The sequence below is a fragment of the Camelina sativa genome, chromosome 18 (genome assembly GCF_030686135.1).
Source record: "Camelina sativa cultivar CO46 ecotype springtype chromosome 18, ASM3068613v1".
NCBI classification, from domain to species: domain Eukaryota; kingdom Viridiplantae; phylum Streptophyta; class Magnoliopsida; order Brassicales; family Brassicaceae; genus Camelina; species Camelina sativa.
In genome coordinates, this window is record NC_141897.1 from 14657095 (window position 1) to 14676334 (window position 19240).

At 33.2% G+C, this 19240-nt stretch overlaps 1 protein-coding gene, 1 long non-coding RNA gene and 1 pseudogene across 2 annotated transcripts; 1 reads left to right on the forward strand and 2 right to left on the reverse strand.

Moving 5' to 3' along the window:
• Positions 1-571: 571 nt before the first annotated feature.
• Positions 572-4719, reverse strand: LOC104761124 (putative U-box domain-containing protein 53). The gene is made up of 10 exons (XM_010484157.2): positions 4531-4719; positions 3731-4077; positions 3523-3647; positions 3313-3434; positions 3032-3225; positions 2632-2942; positions 2448-2546; positions 1972-2352; positions 1125-1889; positions 572-1042 (listed from the first exon to the last, which is right to left on the reverse strand). Exons 2-10 carry the CDS (start codon positions 3951-3953, stop codon positions 860-862), a joined length of 2403 nt encoding a protein of 800 aa, XP_010482459.2. The 5' UTR covers positions 3954-4077; positions 4531-4719; the 3' UTR covers positions 572-859.
• A 1494-nt stretch (positions 4720-6213) lies between these two features.
• On the reverse strand, positions 6214-9607 carry LOC104761125 (putative U-box domain-containing protein 53; annotated as a pseudogene).
• A 4334-nt stretch (positions 9608-13941) lies between these two features.
• On the forward strand, positions 13942-15973 carry LOC104761126 (uncharacterized). The gene is made up of 5 exons (XR_015589408.1): positions 13942-14160; positions 14279-14393; positions 14492-14540; positions 14730-15603; positions 15735-15973. It is a non-coding gene; the product is annotated as an uncharacterized LOC104761126 (long non-coding RNA).
• Positions 15974-19240: the final 3267 nt, after the last annotated feature.

The window sequence follows — 19240 nt, forward strand, 5'->3', positions numbered from 1 at the left end:
TATAGATCATTAATCTAAACATCAATAGTAATAATAATATTCTGTAGTATACTAATGATAACGGATACTCGCACGCACGCTAAGCTACGCCTGCCTATACGCGTGAATACAGTGTTAATGCCTTAATGGAATTGATTGTTAATTACGTTTAAGTTTTTTCAACCAATAACGTGCTTTATACGGACTAATCATTTATTGTTAATCCCTGGTATGATCAAAACTTGTCTAATTCCTCCTTTGTCAATAAAACACTGTTTAACATGTTTCAATTTTTAAATCTCTCGTTGACATATAAGAGCTTTATATTTGTTTCATTTAAGTTATTTTGACATGTTTACTTCTCGGACAAGACAACAACTGTTCTGACTCATTCCAAATCGTTAAAAAAAAAACTAATTAGCACATATTTTAATTTATGAATTCATTTTGTACAATAGTAAATCGAAACATTTTTATGCAAACAGGAGAGTTACGAGGCTCAGTCTAGTTAGTGTCTATCTAAAAACTGGACGCCTTTAGAAGCTGTAATCAAACCAAACATGCGACTTTTAATTACGAGAATCTAATCAGATTTTAGATCGAAATGGTTTATTAATCGGTACATTCCAAATTACATATAATGGTATGCAATTCTATACATTTCAACCAAATCCACAAAGTAAAGAATAAATTAAAAATCCAAAATGGTAATACATTGATCGCCCAATAGAAATCCACAAAGTAAAGAATAAATAAACCTTACCAAAATAACAAAAACGCCTGCGAGAACACCTCGCCGTTTTTATAGGGTGAAAAAACGCTACGCAGTTTCAAAGAGAGGCACCAAAAACGGAGCGCGGGTTCTTTTATTGTGTTTCCTTTACTGATTTCTATTTCTCCATTCAACGATGGCTGCGTCAAGAGTGTGATTGGGCAAAAGGTTCACGTTTTGTAACGGAGAATTAGTCACCGGCGACGTCCGGTGGTTCTCCATCCACTCCACAATAGCTTGCCGGTCATAACTGTACCCATCAGCCGCAATACATGGATCTTTCATCACATCCTGCAACATAACAACATTTTTCTTTAAACTAACCTAACTTCTCTCGCAAGTAAACATCTGACGTTATGAACAAGTTATTTACCTTAAGTAATGGGCAGATGAAATGGCTTGGAGGTTGACTCGGGGCAGCGAAGAGCGAGTTTTTTGCTTTAGCAGCTACTTTCTTCAAGCTCTCCAATACTGGAAGAACCTGATCTTCCAAATCAGGCCTGTCTTTAGAACGAAGCTCTGTACAATAGAGCGCTAAAGCGGCTAGTTTCCTGGTCTCTTCTATTGGCCAGTTACCTGCTTTTTTATCAAGAAGCTGTATTAGCTCATCGTCGTCGTTGTTCTCCATGGCTATTTCTACTGTATATGTAAGTGCCATAGCCGGTTGAGCAGTAAGAAGCTGCAGAATGATCATTCCAAAAGCATAGACGTCTGACTTTGATGATATCCTTCCTGTTCGTTGATATTCAGGATCGATGTAGCATAACGTTCCAACAGGGCTTGTCTGTTTGTACATTGTGAACTGAGTTAACAATGGATCAACTTGGATCATTGTGGAGAGACCAACATCTCCTACTTTGCTGACATAGTTGTGATCAAGCAAAATGTTAGCTGGTTTGAGATCGCGGTGAATGATTGGTGTCGGCTTTGATTTGTGGAGGAAAACAAGCGCTGATGCGACTTCCCAAGCGATTCTGAACCGCACAAACCACGGGATTGGTTGACTATTGTTCACTTGGAACAGTCTATCTTCCAAGCTGCCATTTTCCATGTACTCATAGACTAGTGCGCCGTGTTCAGGACATGCTCCTAGAAGGAGTACCAAGTGTGGGTGCCTGATCTTGCTCAAGATTTCGAGCTAAAAGAAATAGATGTATTAGCTTTCTTTGATGAAAACGAGAAAACTTAATTTCAAACAAGAAGAGTTTTTGGTTAAGTACCTCTTGATTAAATTGTTTCGATAGACTGCTTTCAGCAGAATGCAAAACTTTGACAGCAGCAGTTGTATGATGCAGACTGCATTTGTAAACAGCCCCGTAAGCTCCCATACCGATCTTTAGATCTTCAGAGAATGATGAAGTGGCGGTTATGATTTCTTCCCAAGTGAACTCTTGGTATTGCAGCTTAGGAGCCACAACGGAACTTTCTGCCAGCTTCTCCTTCTCTTTGGCTTCACGGGTCGCCTTTATCTCGGCTTCTCTTCTTTGTGCAGCTTCTCTCTCTTCCCTTCTCCTCTTCTCAAAGTTCTTTGTTTCCTTTTCTGCTAACCCCTTAGTTCTGTCCTCCATTAGCGTTAGCTCTTCAAACTTCAGCTGATTTAGCTGAAAACCATAAAAGGGACAGTTTATTAGACACACAAACCAATTGCTAAAAAGCTTCATCAAATACAACTTTTATAGAGACTCTTCAAGCGGACCTTGCGAGAAGCATCCAACGTTTCTACTTGAGCCTCTGCATACATTTCATGAGCCTGTCTAAGCTCAGCTCTCAACTTTGTAATTTCTTTGAGAGTGTCCTGAATCATTGGAAAAAATATCACTCCCAAATGCTTTCGATTTCACAAGAGGTTCAAGAGCAATCATATCAAAAACATAATTTACCTCGTTGTCTGTGGAATAATCTCCACCTTGAGTAACATTTCCATGTTCATACATAGACATAGAACTCATAGCATCTTTTCTCTCATCAAAATCTCTATACCGAGGATTCCAAGAAACAGTGCGCGATGTTTCAGGGCTGCTTCTCTTGCTTACTTCCTCGGCAGGATCCGATGACATACTTCTAGTTTCATCCGAATCAGCAGAACTAGTTTCCATATGAACGGTAACACCTCTTACTATTGTCGGGAGATGTTGTAATCTCTTCTTGGATAGAGCATGTGGGTTAGATATGAGTGCATTTGACATTACATCTAATGAATGTACAAAAGAAACCAGAAGAAAACTTAGACTCATGAATCACACATCAGCTTCTGGTAAAAAGATTGATGAAGTTCCAAACCTGATGGTCCTGAACCAGAAGAACAACTGGAGGAATCCTCCGTTCTCTCATTACTAGAATCCAGTAAAGTTTCATTCCTCTCCGTGTCTGACGATAATTTATCTTTTGAAAGAATATAGACTCCTTTTGAGACAACATAGACTGTGCAAAGGTTTGACACAAAGGCTGACAACTTCTCGGTAATATTATGATTCCTGGAATTGTTTCAACACATATCTTCATTTTGAGAAACTCTGTGTGATCAGATAATAAATCCGAAAGATAATGTTTTAAAGCCATACCTCGACATGGCACCATGAGATGAACGTCCAATGACAAGAATGCTGATCAAATGCTCATTAACCTCTCTGGTTATTGCCACTGCAACACTATTTGATTCGAGCACTTGAAGTTCCACTGCAACCTTTGTTAAGAATATTCAGAGTGAGCTTTATTGGTCTTTAGCTGTAAGATATCTGATAATGGAAGACGAAGAAAGACAAAATAAAAACCTTTTTACGCTCGCACATTTTCTTGAAAGGTTTAAGAAGAGTGTCTTTTGTCTCCTGCATCACTTGTCGTCTATAAGTAGCCGCCACATCCTCTGGTGCCTCGGATACAGAGACCATTTCTCCCGCTTAGGAAGGGAACAGAAACTGGTATCAGGCTTGTAAGTAGTCACATAAAGTCCTAGGTAGCGAAGACATCTTTGGAACTTACTAGGTGTAGGTAGAGAAATAATCTTTGGATGGATGTGAATCAGCTTGAAAACGACATTTTTGTCAGAAGCAAACTTTTTGAGCGCCCACTTAACTACATTCTTGCTTTTATTGCTCCCACTAATAGCTATAGCAATGGTCAGCGGTTGAGAAGGAGACGCAAAATCAGAGCTATCCTTCTTAGGTTTGGTATCCAGAATTGTTTTTTTGAAAAAATAGTCCATTTCTTCGTATATATATATATCTTATAAAAGTCCAAGCACCGGCTTGTGGAGCCTCTAAAACGTCAGGGCCAGCTCTGCGCAAAGATGGTTTGCAAGGTCATTGCTTATCTTTCCTCCAAGCAACCTGTGTCTCAAAGCCATTTGGAGATATAAGTCATTCATAACATCACAACCTTAAATGAAGATCCTTGAGACAAACCAAAACAAAGCAAGACAATGGTCAACGGTTAACTATTTGATATCACATTGCTGAAGAAGAGAATTTAGGCTTTTGACAAGATATAGATTTCGAACAGAGAAAGCATCAGTCATCAAGAGATGCTATGATATTCAAAATCAATGTTCTTAAAATCCAATATCTAAACATAACAAAGCAACATTCCAAAGTCAATTTAGATATAATCCACGGATTTTGTAAATCAGAATCAGTTTCAGAACACACGGATTTTTTTATAGATTTGAGCTCATAAAGTTTTGAACTTTACAAGAACAAAAGCATGTGAACAAAAAAAACCTATCAAGCCAAGCATGATCACAATCTCTAATAAACATGAAAAAATTCATAAATTGGACCTACCTGATATATAAAAGATGTAACTTTAAGCTATGACAGAAGAAGAAAAAGGCTTTCTTTCTCAATTTGACATGTTCAAGTCGAAGAATAGATGGAATCTCAAAAACTCACACACACAGAGGCATTGATTGATGGAAGAAACACAAAAAGTTCGTGGCTTCGTGCTCCCAATTTCAGAGACAATCATTCTACAGAATCTTTTTATAAAGCTTCTCTGAATTAATATATAGTTTATATTATACTACTACTTAATACAAAAAAGAAAGATAAATTAAGAGAACTTGGTCATATTGCATGACTCATGATTATTATTGAAGATTCAATATTCACTCTTGGTTTATTCACAGAGTTACAGAGAAGATGGTCTCAAGTAATTTATCAAAAAAAATTTAAAGATAAGGTTTTTATCCCTTTAATAGTTTTTAAACGTGTTCTAGAAAAGAAAAATTGTGTTTATATTGATTTGAAAGTTTATGCATTCCTCGACAATTAGATTCTTATGAACGGACAATTTGCTAACTCCTCTTTACTTTTTTAGTTGTGGTTGTTTTCTTACACAAATTAACAAAACTATAAATTTTCTGTTTTAACCTTTATTAATATATTTTATAATTTTTTTTATTGGTCAACACATTAAAACAATAGGGATAAAACTAGAATATTTACTAAAGATTTGTATTGAAAATATAAAACGACAACTATTAAAAACAAAATTTATTAAAATAGGGGAAATATTTATTTATTGAGAGTTGGAACATGTCAATGTCTGTTATTATATTTTTTTTAGTGCATAGCCGGAAATATGCAATATTTATGATGTCTCTAATTTCAACAATCTATATATATAGGTTATAGATATTGCATCAAATATATATATATTTATATATAGAGAATATATATATGATGTGATACACAATTCTTATCATGATGTGATGCGATATATATATATATATATATATATATATATATATACAATTTCAACAATACATATAGATGTTGTTCTCTTTGTGTGTGTGTATGATAAGAATTCTAGAAAGAAAAATTGTAATTTCTTAAAAACAACACGAACTTATGACTTATCATTATATCAACCGTGAAAGATCGTCATAACCATACTTCAATGATGTAATAACTATCAATATATATATATATATATATATATATATATATCATTAAGTAAATCGGAGTAAACTATCAATAGAGCATCTGAATTGAAATGTCCATCTATATATTTTAAATATGACAACATCATATTATTTCACAACTGTCTCATGTTTACTTATGAATATGGATAGTTTAAAAAATACACGCACAAAAAGAAAAGAATAAATGTCGTCAAGTGCGAAAAAATAAAGAAAGATATATAGACGACAATTTAAATGTTGGGAAGACATCTTGCATGCTTATTGCAACCAACAATAAACCTCCCTGGCTTCATACTTGCTAAGGTCAATGATGATCATGCTGTCGAAAAAAAGAAAGTGGTATAAATTAAATCTTTCACTATACGGAGTGAAGTCTCGTCGAGATTAGTGATTACTACTCGTTTGTAGTATAAGAAAAATATATTAAATGATAATAATTACAACTGAATCTAAATGAATTAGATACGTATTTACTATCAATCAACCCTTAAATATATTTTAAGGATATAACGTTAATAGTTGTATATTCGTAGTCTATATAAACATGGTAATTTGGTATGAACTGTAAATTAAAGTAATCAAATGCGTTCTTCTGTTCTGCCATATGTACATATAAACCTCACCAAAATAACAAAAACGCCTGTGAGAACATCTCGCCGTTTCTATAAGGTGAAAAAACGCTACGCAGTTTCAAAGAGAGGCACCAAAACGGAGCGCGGGTTCTTTACTGTGTTGCCTTTAGCCCTTTACTGATTTCTATTTCTCCATTCAACGATGGCTGCGTAAAGAGTGTGATTGGGCAAAAGGTTCACATTTTGTAACGGCGAATTAGTCACCGGCGACGTCCTGTGGTTATCCATCCACTCCATTATAGCTTCCCGGTCATAACTGTACCCATCAGCCGCAATACACGGATCCTTCATCACATCCTGCAACATAACAACATTCTTCTTTAAAACTAACCTGACTTCTCTCGCAAGTAAACATATGACGTTATGAACAAGTCATTTACCTTAAGTAATGGGCAGAGGAAATGGCTTGGAGGTTGACTCGGCGCAGCGGAGAGCGAGTTCTTTGCCTTATCAGCAACTTTTTTCAAGCTCTCCAATGCTGGAAGAATCTGATCTTTCAGATCAGGCCTGTCTTTAGAACGGAGCTCTGTACAACAGAGAGCTAAAGCGGCTAACTGCCGGGTTTCTTCGATTGGCCAGTTACCCGCTTTTTGATCAAGAATCTGTATTAACTCGTCGTCGTTGTTGTTCTCCATGGCTATTTCTACTGTATATGTCAGTGCCATAGCCGGTTGAGCGGTAAGAAGCTGTAGAATGATCATTCCAAAAGCATAGACGTCTGATTTTGGAGATATCCTTCCTGTTCTTTGATACTCGGGATCGATGTAGCATAACGTTCCAACAGGACTTGTCTGTTTGTACATTGTGAATTGTGTTAACAATGGGTCAACTTGGATCATTGTGGAGAGACCAACATCTCCTACTTTGCTGACAAAGTTGTGATCAAGCAAGATGTTGGCCGGTTTAAGATCTCTGTGGATGATTGGTGTCGGTTTTGATTTGTGGAGGAAAACAAGCGCTGATGCGACTTCCCAAGCGATTCTGAACCGCACAAACCACGGGATTGGTTGACTATTCTTGACTTGGAACAGTCTATCTTCCAAGCTACCATTTTCCATGTACTCATAGACAAGCGCACCATGTTCAGGACATGCTCCTAGAAGGAGAACCAAGTGCGGGTGTCTGATCTTGCTCAAGATTTCGAGCTACGTACGAGCGAATTAAAAAGTATCAGCTTCTTTAACTTTCAAACCAAGAAAAAGTTTTGGTAGAGTACCTCTTGATCGAATTGTTTCGATAACTGCTTTCAGCAGAATGCAAAACTTTCACAGCAGCAATTGTATGGTGCAGATTACATTTGTAAACATCCCCGTAAGCTCCCATTCCAATCTTTAGTTCTTCACAGAATGATGAAGTTGCGGTGGTGATTTCTTCCCAAGTGAACTCTTGGTATTGCAGCTTAGGAGCCGCCACAAGGGAACTTTCTTCAAGTTTCTCCTTAGCTTTGGCTTCACGGGTTGCTTTCATCTCAGCTTCTATTCTTTGTGCAGCTTCTCTCTCTTCCCTTCTTTTCTTCTCAAACAACGTCTGTCTTTCTTTTTCTGCTAACTCTTTCGTTTTCTGCTCCATTAGCGTTAGCTCTTCAAACTTAAGCTCATTTAGCTGAAACCATAAAGACAAAGGGGGCAGATTCATTAGATACACAAACCAATAGCTAAGAAGATTCATCAAATACAACAAGTTATCCAATTTTTCTACAGATTCTTCAAGCGGACCTTGCGGGAAGCATCCAAGGTTTGTACTTGAGCCACTGCATACATTTCTTGAGCGTGTCTAAGTTCAGCTCTCAACTTTGTAATTTCTTTGAGCGTCTCCTGAAGTATTGAAAACACATATCATTCCGAAATGCTTTCGACTTCACGAGAGGTTTAAGAACAGTACTCTTATGGAGACTTAGTTTACCTGGTCGTCTGTGAAATAATCTCCACCTTGAGTAACATTCCCGTATTCATGGTTGCTAGACATGGACATAGAACTCACAACGTCTTGTCTCTCATCGAAATCTCTAAAACGAGGATTCCAAGAAACACTACGCGATGTTTCAAGGCTATTTCTCTTGCTTACTTCCTCAGGCGCACTTTTAGTTTCATCGGACTCAGCAGAACTAGTTTCCATAGGAACAGAAACCCCTCTTATTATTGTCGGGAGATTTTGCAATCCCTTCTTGGACAGAGAGTGAGGATTAGATTTGAGTGCGTTTGACATTACATCTAAAAAAAAGTACAAAAGAAACCCGCAGAAATATTAATATAAGAGTCATGAATCACAAAATGCATTGGTAAAAGATTGGTAAAGCTTTTAACCTGAGTTTGGTCCTGAACCTGAAGACCAGCTGGAGGAATCAGTTCTCTCATTACCGGAATCCCTTAAAGTTTCATGCCTCTCCGTGTCTGACGACACTTTATCTTTTGAAAGAATATGGACTCCTTTTGAGACAACATAGACTGTGCATAAGTTTGACACAAAAGCTGATACCTGTGCAGTAATATCATGATTCCTGGAATTGTTTCAAACGCATATCTTCAGTGAGAAAACTCTGTGCGGTCAGATAATAAAAACGTAAAATGATAAAAAGTTTTAGGCCATACTTTGACAAGTTACCATGTGATGAACTTCCAATGAAAAGGTTGCTGATCAAATGATCATTCACGTCTCTGGTTATCGCCACTGCAACACTATTTGATTCGAGCACTTGAAGTTCCACTGCAACCTTTGTTTAAGAAGATTCATAACGAGTCTCATCAGTCTTTTAGCTATAAGATATCTGACAAAAGGTAGACCAAGAAAGACACAAACCTTTCTCCGCTCGCACATTTTCTTGAAAGGTTTAAGAAGAGTATCTTTCGTCTCTTGCATCACTTTTTGTCTATAAGTAGCCGCCACATCCTCTGGTGCCTCGGAGATAGAGACTCTGTTTCCCGCTAAGGAAAGAAACAGAAACCGGTATCAAGCTCAGGCTCATCATATATATATAAAATATAAGGTGGAGAAGAAATCTTTAGAACTAATTACAAGGTGTAGGTAGAGAAGTAAGCTTTGGATGGACGTGAATCAGCTTGAAAACGACATTTTTGTCAGAAGCAAACTTTTTGAGTGCCCACTTAACTACATTCTTGCTTTTATTGCTCCCACTAATAGCTATAGCAATGGTCAGCGGCTGAGAAGGAGACGCAAGATCAGAGATAGCCCTCTTAGGAACCTTGTAAGGCACCGGCTTGTGATCCAGATATGAATTTTTGAAAAAAGAGTCCATTTAGTCCAAGCTCTATGCCAAATGGTCTGCTAAGGCTCTATATTCTTTCCTCGAACCCAATTAGTACAATAGCAATCTGTGTCAAAGCCATTTGGAGATAAGTGATTCACAAACATCACAACTGAAATGAAGATCCTTCGAGACAAAGCCAAACCAAAATAAAATATATAAAAAAGACAAATGGTCAACGGTTACTACTATTTGTCATGATATCACATTGCTGAAGAAGAGATTAATTTCAAAATCCAAGATTTTAAACATAACTAGAGATTTAATGAGTTTTGCAACTCAGAAACAGAACACACGGATATTTATAGATTTGAGCTCAGAAAGTTTCGAACTTTACCAGAACAAAAGCATGTGAACAAGAAACCCATCAAGCCAAGTATGATCACAATAACTAATAAACATGAAAATTTTATAAATTGGACCTACCTGATACATAAAAGATTTAACTTTAAGCTGTGACTGAAGAAAAACAAAAGCTTTGTTTATGAATTTGACGTCTGGAAGTCGAAGAAGAGATGGAATCACAAATTCTCACACATAGACATTGATGGAAGAACACACAAAAAGTTCGTGGCTTCGAACACACAAATCAATTCCACAGAATCTTCTTATATGGAGCTTCTTAGATTAATACTATATAGTATACAACTACTTAATACAAAAAAACAATAAAAAAGATAAATTAAGATAACTTGGTCATATTGCATGACTCATTATTATTATTGAAGATTCATTCACTCTGGTTTATTCACAGAGCTACAGAGATGATGATCTCAATTAATTTATCAAATTTGTTTTAAAGAAAAAATCATAAGGTTTTTATTCCTTTAATAGTTAAATCGTGTTCCAGTGTGAAAAGTTTATATTGTTTTGACAGTTTTATGCATTCCTCAACAATCTTATTAAGGATTTCTAACTATATAAGTATATATATATATATATATATATATATATATATTTTTTTTTTTAGATTTGGAACATGTCAGATTTATATTTATAAATATATTAGATAAGCGTCCGCACGATGTGCGAGTTTTAAAATTGTTGAAGAAAATAAATTCTAAACCCTAAACAATTTTTTAAAAATCGAAACAAAAAATATTTCTTGAAGTAAATAGTTTAATAATTTTAGTTAGAGATATTTACCTTCATACACTTATTTATATTTTTATATTTTAAATACATTATAACAATTATTACAATAATCTAAAGCTAATTTATACCCCACCAAACTTTTGCGAAATACTCATCATTACAAATATTATTATTGTCAAATTTCAATAACATTTCACAACTTATTACAAAATATCTTACATGCAAAGAATTCATCAAAACAACATATAATTAATAACCATGTACAATTTTATTGTATGTTTTACCATTAAAAACATGCTATTACACCCAAAATTATTTTATTGTTAAAGTATGCTCTTTATTACCACCTAAAATGTATTTTAAACAAATTAAACAAATTTTATGTTGCTTTACTTTCATTTTGACATAATTATAGTTCTTATAATTACTAAAATTGTTTTGTGATCTAATTTTTTAACCATAATTTTTTTTACTCCAAAAATATTTTGGATGAACAACTGGTGAAAATTATCTACTCGAGTACAATGATTTTATGACCAATCCAATAAAAGTTTTTTATTGAGAAATTGAAAGAAAGTTAATATAACATAATAAAATTAAAAATTTGAAAATTATAAACAATTCAAAATAAAAACTTTAGAAACAATAAAAAACAAGATATATGTCATAATCACGTTAAAGGATCGATGACATGTTTACTCCTCAGAAGTATCGCATTGTACCAAAATTACTTAAAACTATGACCTCGTTATTAAATATTCTCGAATCATAAGTTCTCAACTTATTTATATCCAATCAAAAGTTCTCATATATTTCTCTATATACCTGGGTTTAAACGGTTTACGAACCAAATCCGATAAAAAACCACATTAATCCGGTTTGAAAACAATTTTAAAACGGTTTACAGTTCTAACTTCCCAAATTTCAAAATCGCTTCTCAATTACTTGATCAAGTAGCTTTTGTTTCAGTACCGGAATCATTGACATTATCCAGAAGAGAAAACTATATATTTTGACCAGAAACATCAACCATCGATTAATCTTCGAAACTTATAATGTTACTAACTATAAAATCACTTTTGGAACATCTATCAGTATCTCCATCCTCGATTTCTTTGATTCTATTTCATTGCATATGATAGCTTCCATTGAAGAACCTGCACGAATAAAAGACCCACAATAGATAAACAAAAATATATCATGAAAAAATCAAAGGTCAAAGCTTTCTAAACATGTAAATTTAGGTAGATATAATGTTATTTTCTTAATTAACTGTCCTTTTACTTTTCAAAAATAACAATTCTTTTGACATAACTTATGTTATTCTTTTTAGATTTGTTATTCCCTATTTATTGATTAATAATAATGTACATGTTTAATGAATTATTTTTTTGTTTATACATGTCAAAATCTAATTAAGAAAACATGTATAATATAATTAGCGTACAATGAAAGATATATTAGTTTGTTAATTTTTCTTTTTGATTTAGGAAATTTCGTTTTAGATATAAATATGTAAATTTATGTAGATTTAATGCTATTATCCTAATTAGATGTTTTGAAAAAATAATAATTTTTGACACATGTCAACATCTCATTAGTATACTTGACACATGTGATGATTTTGTTAATGACTAATTTTGAAAATCCAACTTTTTATAATAAGATTTTATGATTAGTAATTTTTTTATTTCTTGATTTTTTAAAAGATTTTTATTTTAAAATTAGAAATTTTTGTAAAATTGACACGTGTCACGATCTAGTGAGTTAGTAACTTTTGAAATTGACATGTGTCACGATCTGGTGAGTTAGTAAGATTTTTTTCTTTTAAAATTAAAAATTTGTGTAAAATTGACATTTGTCACGATCTGATGAATTAGTAATTTTTGAAATTGACACGTGTTACGATATGATGAATTAGTAACTTTTGAAACCATACTTTATATAATAAAATATAATATAATATATTGTGTGTAGCTGGAACTACCTTTTCACAAATACGAAGATACTGTATATCAATTTAATGAGACGAATATTCATGTTTACTTATGAATGTGGCCCAAAATGTGGGTGATAGAAAATACAAGCACAAAAACAAAAAGTGATACGCATGCTCATGTGTTTACATTAAAATCGTGTTCTGTTAGATTATATTTGCAATTAAAAATATATGTCGTCATTCGTCAAGTCCTAAAAAATAAAGAAATAAGATAGACAATCTTAATTTCGGAAAACTTGTTGCATGCTTAAAATACAACAAACGATAAACCTCCGTGGCCTTCATATATACAGTAAAACTTCTATAAATTAATAATATTAGGAGTAGGAAAATCTATTAATTTATAGAAGTTTTAATTTTTCGATAAATTAATAATTATTAATTTATAGAGACTTTCCTAATTTGGTAAAAAACATTAAAAATAAGATTTAATGGTTATAACTAATATTTTTATAAAATCAATTACAATGAAAATAACAATTATACAGTAAAAATATCAAAAATGAACTCTAATAAAAATTAATGTGTCTATATATACATATATTTGGATAATTATATATTATTGATGGGACCATATATTTACAAAGTATTTTTAAAAAATTTATTATTTTATTATATTATTGAATAGTGTCCAAAATTATACTAGTTTCAACTTGGGATCGGAGAAATTTATTAATTTATAGAAGTTATTAATTATAAAGATCTACTGTACTTGCTAAGGTCAATGCTGATTCATGCCTTTCGAATGAACCAAGTACAGTATTTATAAATCTTTCACTAGTGAGTGAAAAATCTTGTCGAGATTAAAGATTACTAATTTGTATATAAAAAAATTATTAAAGGATAATTTATAAAACTAGAAAAAATCTAACATCTTTAAGAGAATGGAATAACTAGTAACTACTACTTCTAGTCGGTGTTTCAATCAAATTATAAAACCATGCACATTAGCCAATTTTTTTTTTTTTTTTTTTTTGACTCTCAGACCAATTGATGGAGGCAAAATTCCATAATTCGCAACATTTCTTTGCTCAATCTGATATTTTTTTAATAGAACCTAATCATTTCGAATTGTCGGGTGTTCTGATAAATATCTACTGTACCAACTATCAAGTAACCAGTATATCTTTTATCTTATAAGCACAATTCACCATACCAATAAAAATGTAACAAGTCAGCAAAAACAAATTAATTTTTAAAAAAAAAATAGAAAACAAATAGTGATGGTGGAGCGAGAAAAAAAAACAATTATACATCTGCTTTTTCCTTAAAACAGATTTTGTTGAAGGGTAAATTATTATTTTCAATTATTATTATTTTAAAAAAAAAATCTTTAAACCTTTTTCTCTATCATCACCCACGATCTCCACCTCTTCCACTTCTTCTCCGCCAAAATCTCTACTATCTGTATTTATAAAATCGTTTGATGGTCTTCTCATCCTTTCACATTGACTATTCGTACTTTCTTCATTCGGAAGAATCAATTTTACTATTTTTTTTGTCAGTTTACTATCTCCTCTTTCATTGATTATCTCGTATTTCTGTTTTTCAATTATGGGTCAAAGCTGATTGATTATCTTAACTAATAAATGTTTAACATGTTATTATCCATGTCCAGGAAAAAAGAGTTAAAAGTCGACGAAGTTTGAAGATTCTCATTGTCGACGAAGTGGATAAACGTGCTAAGACAACGACAAAAATTGTTTTCAAATAAATATTTATAAATCTGCAAGGTATTTCTTGCATATGTTTTGAATTCATCATTGTTATTCAACCGTTATCTCAAACATCAGTTAGGTTATTAACCCCTTGATTCCATCTCTAAGTATAGGTTATGGAAGTTAGCAGTTCCCCAACTATGACAACTAGAACAGAAATTGGTAAACTCATATTCACTTATCTTGGTTTTTTTTATTTTGCAAGCACAGAAAATTTTATCTTAGTAGTAAGGGTCAATTTATTTTTTTGGCATGTAAAGACCCGTTCATTTACTTTTAAAATCTTATTTCACACTTGCAGTAATTGTCCATTCTCTTTTTTTAAACGTTTCTTTTTATTGGCTTTTGCAGTGGATCCAGCAGATAATACCACATAATCATGATGAACCTTTGTATTTTTTCTATATTGTTGTAACGCCCGCGAATCAAAATTCTGCATTTTGGGGGTGGATGTTGACCGACACTCATGTGGTGTCGGTCGACACCACTTATTTCTGGTTCGACCAGATTGATTTTGATTATCGATTTGGGCCGGTTTGGTTTAGAAAAAACCATTGAACCGAAATATTTAAGTGGGAAAACGACCTAAGTCGTGTTTTATTTTTGTCTTGGTCGCCGTTTGTTGTTTTTGAGAGAGAAAGAGGAGAAAACAGTTTCAAAGAGTTCTTGTGAGAGTTTGTGAGATTTGAAGGCATTTTTGGAGAGATCTTGCTGTGAGAGTGAAGATCCAAGGCTAGGAACGTGGTGGGAAGGTTTCTGTGGTGGTAGCTTCGTCCTTTGGGCTTAGATCTCTTTGTTGGCTAAGGTAAGTGCATGACCATGGCTTATCTAAGCTAAGATCTCTGTTTATGTGATATTGTGTATTGTTTGGTTGTTTGTTTTTGGTTGTTTGTGAGTTTTGCGTAGCTCCTGAGGCTTGGATTCATTCCTGGGATTGTGTGGGACGAAGAGGAGAAGTTTGGAGGCGAGATTCAGAGGTTCTGTTCGAAGGAAATCACTGCTCGATAGTGGTGTCGGTCGACACCAACGCGAGGACGGCTCGAGAACTTAGCGAGTGTCGGTTGACACCATGTGGAGGTGTCGATCGACACCGTTAGGGTTTCGGGGGTGTCGAGCAGGTGTCGGTCGACACCCAAGTGGTGTTGGTCGACACCATATATCCAGTGTCGGTCGACACTCTTATGACAGTAACCGGATTGTGTCGGGTCACTTGTTCATGTTCCTGGTTTGTTTTATTGTTGTTGTTTGTGGCATGAGAGATTTTATTGCTTATGTGTATAGCCCAATAGATGGGAAGATTGCCTCACTGAGTATTTATCAAATACTCATGCATCTCAATTTGTGTTTGTGGTGCAGGTAAAGGCAAAGTGTGATAGTGGAATCAAGGCAATGAAGAGGAAGATGTTCTAGGGACTCGATTGATTGTTGTCTGGCGTTGCTAGGTTGCTAGAGTTGGGTCTTTAGAACTTATGAGGTTGCCGGTTCCTTGATTTCCTGTTGTTTGACATTGAAATGGTTATGATTGGTTGTTGGTTATTCTATTATGGATTAATATTGGATTATTGGTTCAGTTGGTTGTTTAATTGGTATTGTTATTTCGCTGTTGTTTGTGATTGTGGTTAGGTGGCTAGTGGGTATGAGACTACTAGTCATAGTTATTTATATTATTATTATTTATTATCAATTGTTACATGTATCAACATCATTATATCAATGTTGTGATTACTTAGGTGTTTTATTTAAGTTCCATGAAATTCAGAAATATTGTCATTGAAGCTTTGTGGAGCTTACTTCTTCGCCCCTTCCATTTCGACCAGTCACTTTCTCTCTCTAAGCTCACTTTATTTCATCCCTATGTTCTTTGTATGTGTTTGACAAAAGACAAAAAATGTTCTTTGTATGTAGTCGTGGTTTAAAGTATACCTTAATTGCATATCACTTTCTCACAAATCGTCTCAACATTTTTATTTTTTTGTTAGATTAAAAATGCAATTTGATTCTTATGTCTAACCTTTTTTCCGTACGAAGTACGGAGCTAATACTAGTATTCTTTAATCCATTTAATAATGTTGAAAATATATTAAAAACAAAATCTTGAAATCCTCAATCCGTACTATACCTTAGTCCTAAAAAATAAAAATGACTTAATAATTAAAAAATGAGATATGTATTTCTTAGTAATCCACCCTGCATCAAAACATATAATTACCAAATAATCATTCCTTAATATACTATTTGAAATAAAAATATTCAACATGATTAGATATTTTAAGGATTTAACCTAAATAGTTATACACGTCCCAAGGACGGTTCATCAATTCATGGGGTGATCATGTGGAGCATTTGAGTTGAGCAGCACCAGAAAAAAATTAACCAATATTTGAGGGCCTATTTTTGTTTTTTGTTTTCTTTTTGTTTGGCACATGGACTCTAAATTTATTGAGCCTACTAATTGGTACTCTAGGTAAACTGTGAAGTAATAAAATGCATTCTTCTCACATAGGTCTGCCATGTGTATATATCATCCTTGTGCATGGCACTTCAAATGAGAGAATACTGAATGGAGACCATACTAAATCATGAATCAATTCTTATCGACATGGAAAATATATATCCCAATTCACAAATATCATAAAATACATATATATATGTATGTATATGTATATAGTTGTTTGTTTGCCCTTAGTTGCTCGCATGACCTATCTTGTCCTCACGTATTTTTGTCGTCTCTATGATATATATGGGTACGTGATACTGTGAATATGTGTCAATCGTTTCTTTTCTTTCTTTTTCTTTTTGTCAACAACGCAAATCAATGAATGATATATACTATATAGTATGAGCCAAAAGATATGCAATTGAACTTGCATATTGAGAATAACGAAGATCAACAGAACTAAAAATTCTTTAAAAAAAAAAAAAAGTACAATGTCAATTTATAGAGTAAGGTATTGTTTCAAAATGTTATTTCAAAACTTGAATTTTTGCTATGAAGAGGCTTCCTAGAAATAAAATTTATATATAAAGTAAGAGACATGAATACTTTTCTTCATTGATAATCACACTCTATTACATATTATGATATGTATCATTTTTGCCCAAAAAAAGTAAATAAAATAAAGACAGGTATCATCATAATTTTCATTAATTCCCGTACACCAACCAAATTTTTTTTATTTTTTTAAAGGATATATTTCTTTTTAAAAAGGATAGGGTACGGTTGAACGTTAATTAATCTAGACTTATATCCGTCCATATGTATTTTTCACATCGCTTTAAGAAATTAAGCACATACAGTATGTATAACCAATAATACTAACCACGAGCATAACCTTAAGGAAATCAAACGGAAGTTTTTGCTTGATGTATAAATTCAAAACTACAAGCACTTTGACGATTTGATCATCTTCTTCTTTTTCGTTTCATTCTTGTGATGAAAGTGACTTCATTTTTTTTGGGTGGATAAAAATGTGTATTGTGTATATTGTTCTTTATTTTACACATGTTCATAATCATATTTAACACATTAACAAGATGCCTTATAACTTTTAAGTTATTGCTTAATCAACTTAAAAGTTAAGGTTTGATGACGTGATCCATATTCGTTTTTCTAGTTCAAGACCCTTAACTTCTTCGTTTTTTTTACCTTTAACTTCTTTCATTGTCCCAATGATCTTAAGGATTCAAAAGTATAACCAGGAGCATGCATGATAGTAATTAGTAACCAGAGCCGGCCAAGAGGCCAAGCAAGCCAAGCATTGGCTTGCGGCCGTACATAATAAATAGAAAATTTCGGACATTTTCTATGAAAGTTTTCCTTAGGCCAGTGACTTAGTTGTACTAATATTGGCACCACTTCACAGGTTCGACCCTCATGAGCTGCAATTAGTTTTTTTTTTTTTTGGCTTGTTGCCCTAGAAAGTTGAGCGCGGACTCTGATAGTAACATTGATATCGAGCTAAAGAGGAGGCGGATAACAAATTTGTGTTATATAATCATCCGCTGCTGAATGCACAACATAAATAATGAGATTACTAGATAGTAATCCATGCTGTAGCACGGGACAAAATATTTTCATATAAATTTTAAATTCGTAAATCGACTAAGAATTTTATTAATTCAAGTGTTGTAGTATAGGTGCATTATTCTCATGTAATTAAAAAAAAAATGTAGATGTATTTACTTTGGAACATGAAACACGTCTCGTTCTATCCCCTCACATCCCAACTCATCATCTCTCGTCTCATCTCTCGTCTCGTCTCATCCCTTCTTGTCTTTTCTCGCCCCGTATCCATCATGATTTTTCATCTTATGTTCGTTCTCTTTTAAATTATTACTCGTTACACAATGTTTACTAAAAGAGATTGGATAAAAATAAAGATGGGATACCAGAGTTCTTCGCTGAATATTTTTTTTATTTAGTTAGATGAAATTATCAAAAAAATTATAATTTTCAAAAATTATATAATTGTTTTCAAAAATACCAAAATTTTAAAACTGACTATTCCAAAATGGTTAGTTACATGAAATTATCAAAAAAATTATAATTTTCAAAAATTATATAATTGTTTTCAAAAATACCAAAATTTTAAAACTGACTATTCCAAAATGGTTAGTTACATGTCGCATAGTCAATCTGTATCAAAATTAGTGAAAACTTGAGTTTTGAATTTATCTACTTATATTTTTAAATTTCTTACTTTTATCTAAGATTTATGTCCCTTTTAAAAAAATGATATATTGGTTCTCATTATTTGAATTACCCGTTTCATTTTACATACTATTCCTCGTCTTAATACCATAACTAGACTGGACTTTTTCTCAAAATTTAATTATTTTTTCTTAAATTATATGTACATAAA